Raw genomic sequence first — 6,687 nt, forward strand, 5'->3', positions numbered from 1 at the left:
TTGTTTTATGATGTTTGGCCTCATCGAATTGGTAATAAATATTGAAGAAAGAAAGAAAGCTTGTTTATATTGACACAAAATATATAATAAAAAATGTTTTTGTTGAACATAAATTAGCAATGCTAAAGATAATGGTAATACTTTCTTTTCTTGGGATAATAGGGAATGCACATGTTCTTGAATTTGAAGATTAGGAAGGACCAAAGGGGTAAAAAATTTCAATTTTTTTTTTTAAGTTAATGGGAAGCACACGATACCCACAAGTCGCGGTAGACTTTCTCATTATCTGCAGATGGCTTTTCTGGTAGGATAGAGTGAGAGAAAATCTTAATCAACCCACAACTAAACAACCCCCAACCAATAACAATCATCCAACTCAGCCTCCTTACTCCCTCCACCTTATCCACTCTCCCTCTTCTCTCCTACACCACCAATCTCTCCTCCGAGAATCTAAAAACCTGCCCTCCACACTATCCCCTCCAGATCTTCTCCTTCCTCTCTGTTCCTCATCACAATCCCATAACCCAAAGAAAAATAGAGAGGAAAAAAAACAGAAAAAAAAAAAATGTCTCTCACAATTCCCACAAACCTCTCAAAACCCATGTTGAAGCCAAAATTCAGCTCCCCATTGGCCACAAAACTGCCAAGGACCGTGGTCTTCTGCTCAGCCTCTCAAACTCCAAACCCTACCCCAGAGAAAATATCCACTGCATCACCAATGCAGGCTTTCTCTGCTGCACTTGCCCTGTCCTCCATCCTCCTGGGCTCAGCTCCCATGCCTGCAGTTGCAGACATCGCAGGCCTCACCCCATGCAAAGACTCCAAGCAGTTTGCCAAACGTGAGAAGCAGCAGATCAAGAAGCTTGAGTCTTCACTGAAGCTCTATGCACCTGACAGTGCACCAGCCCTGGCCATCAACGCCACCATAGAGAAGACTCAGAGGAGGTTTGCCAACTATGGCAAGCAGGGTTTGCTCTGTGGCTCTGATGGGCTTCCCCATTTGATTGTCAGCGGTGACCAGAGGCACTGGGGTGAGTTTATCACCCCCGGCATTCTGTTCCTGTACATTGCTGGGTGGATTGGGTGGGTTGGCAGGAGCTACTTGATTGCCATCAGGGATGACAAGAAGCCAACGCAGAAGGAGATCATCATTGATGTGCCTTTGGCCACTAGCTTGGTTTTCAGAGGCTTCATCTGGCCTGTGGCTGCTTACAGAGAGCTCGTGAACGGTGAACTTATTGCCAAGGACGTTTAAGCTTTTGGGTTGGCTTTTATTTGTTCTGAATTTCTTGTATAATTTGTAAAATTTTACTTGGAATTATTATATGTACCAAATGCTTGTGTTTCAAACTGATCCGCTTAACAGTCCTAGTTGTGGTACCTAACACTTTAGAGTCATATGGTGTTCATGTCATGTATAGCTTTTTTTTTATTTTATACAAGCGATATTAGGAGAGAGGAGAATCGAATTTAGGAGTTAGGATGCATGCATTCATGTGTCACCTTAAATTTATGGTTTAAAGTGGCTTCCAAATTCCAATCACCATGAAGAAATCGAGTTTATACAATCAAGAAGTTTTCTATTTTTGGGGTCTAAAACTTCATTGATGATCCAAAAAATGGTACAATATAAAATGGACAGAGAAGTTAAAAGCAAAGAATTTTGTTAGTCCCAGTTGTAAGCAAATTGCCAACCTCAAAGCCACAACAATTGGGCAATGAAATCGGAACAATATATGACCCAACAAGAACCCAACTTGTAGAAGCCCAAAAAGTGCTATAAACACATTCAAGAGAACCAAAAAAAAAAAAATATATATATATATATATATAATAGTGTTTTCTTCTTTTGACGGAAAAACAAATCGTGGTCGGCAGGATTCGAACCTGCGCGGGCAAAGCCCACATGATTTCTAGTCATGCCCGATAACCACTCCGGCACGACCACCCTATGAACATTAACGTTCATGTTTTATTATGTGGTATAATATAAACACATTCAAGAGAAACAATAAAAAAAAGAATTTATAATAGTGTTTTTTTCTTTTGACGGAAAAACAAAACGTGGTCGGCAGGATTCGAACCTGCGCGGGCAAAGCCCACATGATTTCTAGTCATGCCCGATAACCACTCCGGCACGACCACCCGATGAACATTAACGTGCATGTTTTATTATGTGCTATAAACACATTCAAGAGAAACAATAAAATAAAAAATTATAATAGTGTTTTCTTCTTTCGACGGAAAAAAAAACGTGGTCGGCAGGATTCGAACCTGCGCGGGCAAAGCCCACATGATTTCTAGTCATGCCCGATAACCACTCCGGCACGACCACCCGATGAACATTGACGTTCATGTTTTATTATCTAATGGAAACTTCTAATCTTTTATTCCTACCGCTCACATGACATTTCACCTCTCATACACACCAAATAATAAGTGTTACAAATTCATCCCTATTTTGCTAACTCACAGTTATCTAGACACTAAAAGGACCCGTGCACTAAAATGCCCCATATTTATATATTTTCATATGTGCACATATAAATTGTACGTTCCAAAGGATGCGAAGTGGCCTAGTAGTTTGCCCTTTCTCTTATCACCCAATTGGTCAGGGTTCGAAACTTTCTTCCTCTTCTTAGAATAGAATATCGTTGTAACTCAAAAAAAAAAAAAAAAAAAAATTTACATTCCACCCCTCTAAAAATCACTACTCTTAGTATATAATTTTTTTCAAAAAAAATCTGTTCATATACGAATGTAACAAATATACCTCATTCGGAAATCATTTCACCATAATGTTCATGAGCCTCATACGAGACCATTGGTGTGTATGTAATTACATAAAGCATTTGTGTGCAAAGGCTTGCTAATATGATTAATTAGCAAAGAAAAACTGGATAATATGTTTTACACGTAGACATCTTCTTTCGGCGAAGGCATGCAAATGCTGGTTGAATGTGGTCCATTGGATTATTTTGTTCACTTGTCGAAAGGGAATTCTTAGACAAGACCTCAACAAATCAATCCCATCAAGCAAGCCATTGGAAAAAAGCAAGCCCCTCCCATTGGACCCCAAATAAAGCATGTATGCAATTCAGAAACTGACCAAAGTTTTCTTCCAAATTAGGAAATTAACGATTTGATAAAATATGGAAAATATGTAAAGGGTAATTGCATTTTCCAAACTAATCACGATTTGACATGTGTTCAAAAACTTTATTTTTAATAAATTATTTTTCAAATGTATCGTATTCTAATTTGTTTGTAAAAAGAAATGACTTTTTACGTATAAAAAAACGAAACAATATATTTAGACAAAAATAGCTCACCAAACATCTTCATGCCAATAGATATAGCCATCCTTACATATACTATGATCCACAATCTTCAAACTAATACAATCTTCTTTCAAATTTTTGTGCCCAACTCTATTCCCCAAACTATAAATAGGTTTGGTGGATAGCCAAAGTCACCAACTCACTTTGATCCAATTCAAAAAGAAAAAGTCCCACAAGCAAATATATGATTACCCAATAGATGAAAGTTAAATTAATATTTACAATCTAGTTATTAATTAGAAAGAAGAAAGAAAAAAAAAACTCCCTCTCATACCCAAGCGGGCGAATCGCGCCGGTCACCATTTCCGTTGCCCGCCACCGCTTTGCTGTCATTACCGTCACTTACATTTACCCTCAGTGTATTAGTAAGGATTACATAAGTATCAAAGCAAAATTAAACATGATTACCAAAATTAATTACTCTAGATGTAGTAGACATTAGAAAATAATTAAGCTTAGCATGACCACATGGACTCTCCCAGTCCCAAGCTGGTATGGTCCACCATCATATCCATGTCGAAAATGGGCCGGCTTTGAGAGCCCATGAACTTCGAAGACGGCGAGCCGCTGTTACTTGGGCTAGCCGGGCTCAGCCCATGGTTGGAGAAAGATGCAGTCTGCCTAACCCTAAGGTGCACCACCTCTGCCTGAGCCAGAGCCAGTTGGGTCTGGAGCACATCAATTTGTTGCTGTAAAGACGAAATTGCCCCTACACACCCATAAACTGGGTCTCGCACCCTGGCATTTGCTTCATACACCATGCTGCTGACTGCATCTCCACGCTGGTGCTCTGGCAGCTCCTGCAAGTGTCACAAAGTTTAGCTTGGTCTTAGCCATGGCTCCAAAATTTTGTAATATTGGTCTGAACCCAAGTGCCAAATTAAAGGCCCTAGGTCCTACAAAGTTGGCTCGATGTAATGATCACATCACTCCATGTTCTTTTCTGGACCTTAATCATGCGTCATCAGCCATGCTTTTTCATTTTGGTTTAACAAAATTTTATGGTCTCAAATTAAGGTCTGTTACTTTATTTGTTGAGGCATCATGTCCTACTAACAAAAAAAATCTATGAGGCATCACGTCTTACTCGAAACGAAGAATCGAAAAACTCTTAAATAGCACAATTATTGTAGCAATGTTCTCAAATAACACTAGTACTGAAGTAAATTGACAATATGTAGACTATTTGTTATCGATGTAATGTCACAATCGACACCATATATATATACAAGGACAATTTGCTACAGTAATAGTTTTGTTTCAAAAACACACAACTAAGTAGTAGTGATATTTGAGGAGAAAGGCTTTTATGAAACGGGAATAGTACTATTTTGCTATCTCCGATCAATAACGCTATGACGTGCGTGATAACACTTCCACGTGACATAGCATTATTGACTAGAGATAGTAAAATAGTGTTATTCCCGTTATAACTAAATTTTTCTCCTATTTCAGAGTATTTTTTGAAAAAAAAAAAAGAATGGAACCCCCAAAAAAAAAACAAAGAAGAAAAAGGAAGAAGAAGCTTTCTTTTGTTTATCTTGGATTTTGGTATCTTTTCTTTATCACATTTTATGGACCCAAATGAGAAAAGTAGTGCCCATATAAAATATTTTTGGTTTTTTTTTTTAAATTTTACATAGAATAAAATAATAAGACGCAAGAAACAACTTCACGTGATGAAGAAAACAGCCTTAGAAGAAGTTTGTAGAAAAATACAAAATAGATTTTTCTTTCTTCCCAATGGAAAGTGAAAAAGCTGACTTGGTGAGAACTAATGTTGTATATATCGTATCCATAAATTGACTTTATTACCCCGTTATCAGATTCAAAGTCTTGTTAACCGTTTAGCAATTTTGGCTCATCCCGGACCCAAATAGTAAGCACCTGTGTTGTCAAAACAACTAGATAATACTTATCGGTACTTCTTTTTCCATATGAACACTTAGAATTGACAAATATGAACGCTCCCACAAGACTAAAAGGTTTTTGGAAGCAAATTAGGCTATTTTGTTTCCTTGTTAGACGTATACTTGCGTTGTCGGTTGATTCTTGCCGAATGTGTGAATCAGATTCACAATCTCTTAACATAAGGTGTATAGTTTCTTCAAATATGCATTTCTTCTTGTCATTTATAAGTTATAAAATTGCTTCCAAAACTACCCTTTTCATGTATTTGAGAAAGAAGTGAGAGGAATTACCTGTAACATCTTGTTGACATTGCTCGCACCAAACACTTTGTGAACATTGGCAAACTTCTGGGGTTCATCAGCAGGGAAATAGGGAGCAAACACACAATCCTGCGCACACCTCCTCCTAAGAAGCTTGCATGCTGCACAGGGTGAGGGGGCGCCCTGTTTCCTGCTGCCATTCTCCTTCATGCTGCCACGTGTCCCTTCAATTGTATGCTGCAAAAACGCAAACCCCAACTGTAGGGCAATTGATGATAGTCCTAGTTTTGTAGGGTACAATTGCTTGCTTTGCCCTTTGAATAAAAAAGACAAAGGCCCCTATCTAAGCTGATGAGAGACAAAAACAAAGAGCAAGCTAGTATTTGGTTGAAGAAGAAAAAGCAGAGAGAGAGAAAGAGAGAGAGAGAGAGAGAGAGAGAGCTGAGAGTGAAAGGCTGAAAGACCGAAATAGAAAAAGGATGAGGAGGTGTGAAGTGGGGAGGTGGTGGGCAATATATAACAAGAAGAGGCCTAGGCAGCATTACATCTGGGGTGGGTCCTCTACTTGAAGCTCCTTTAGATTTTGCTCGACAAAAAACTTCTATCCTGACATGACTAATAATTTGGCGCCATTTTTAATTTTTTTTTTTTTTCTCATATAGATAACATAGATTATAACATGCTTAATTAATTTTATAATGTACTAATCCTATTAGACTATTAGCCTAGCTGGGATTTACTTATATAGGAAATACTTCTGCTCGTAAACACTTTAATTAGAAATACTTTTATTCATGAGTACATCAATAAAACACTTTAACTGTTAGAAAATGCAGTTAAAAACAATCCCAAACATACCCTTAATAAACTTGAAAAATTAAAATAATAAATATATGTAGTAATGAATAGAAAAATGAAAATTGAAATTATTAAGTATGCTTTTTGGTGTGTGTGATGAGTGATGGTTGGTTTCGTACCGTTTGAGGTCTACACATATGTCAACCATCACCACTAGTGTGAATGTGAAGCGTGCCATTGGCTGAACAAAATATGTTTATTCACCGACTGTTACTCTAAATCTTAATCATAAGAAGAAGAAAAATATTTTATGCTCATATAATATAGTTGAGGATCCAATGTATGTACAATACCATATGCCTTGTATTTCCCACTTT

At 37.6% G+C, this 6,687-nt stretch overlaps 2 protein-coding genes and 3 non-coding genes across 5 annotated transcripts; 1 reads left to right on the forward strand and 4 right to left on the reverse strand.

Annotated features, from left to right (window-relative positions):
* On the forward strand, positions 276-1,380 carry LOC18778914 (photosystem I reaction center subunit III, chloroplastic). Its single transcript, XM_007211923.2, has one exon. The coding sequence runs from the start codon at positions 566-568 to the stop codon at positions 1,253-1,255; it is 690 nt and encodes a 229-aa protein (XP_007211985.1). The 5' UTR covers positions 276-565; the 3' UTR covers positions 1,256-1,380.
* Positions 1,867-1,948, reverse strand: TRNAS-AGA. Its single transcript has one exon. It is a non-coding gene; the product is annotated as a tRNA-Ser (tRNA).
* Positions 2,064-2,145, reverse strand: TRNAS-AGA. The gene has a single exon. It is a non-coding gene; the product is annotated as a tRNA-Ser (tRNA).
* Positions 2,254-2,335, reverse strand: TRNAS-AGA. The gene has a single exon. It is a non-coding gene; the product is annotated as a tRNA-Ser (tRNA).
* On the reverse strand, positions 3,295-6,281 carry LOC18781496 (LOB domain-containing protein 4). Its single transcript, XM_007212090.2, has 2 exons — positions 5,543-6,281; positions 3,295-4,141 (listed from the first exon to the last, which is right to left on the reverse strand). Exons 1-2 carry the CDS (start codon positions 5,720-5,722, stop codon positions 3,797-3,799), a joined length of 525 nt encoding a protein of 174 aa, XP_007212152.1. The 5' UTR covers positions 5,723-6,281; the 3' UTR covers positions 3,295-3,796.

Source organism: Prunus persica, chromosome G4 (assembly GCF_000346465.2).
Source record: "Prunus persica cultivar Lovell chromosome G4, Prunus_persica_NCBIv2, whole genome shotgun sequence".
NCBI classification, from domain to species: Eukaryota; Viridiplantae; Streptophyta; class Magnoliopsida; order Rosales; family Rosaceae; genus Prunus; species Prunus persica.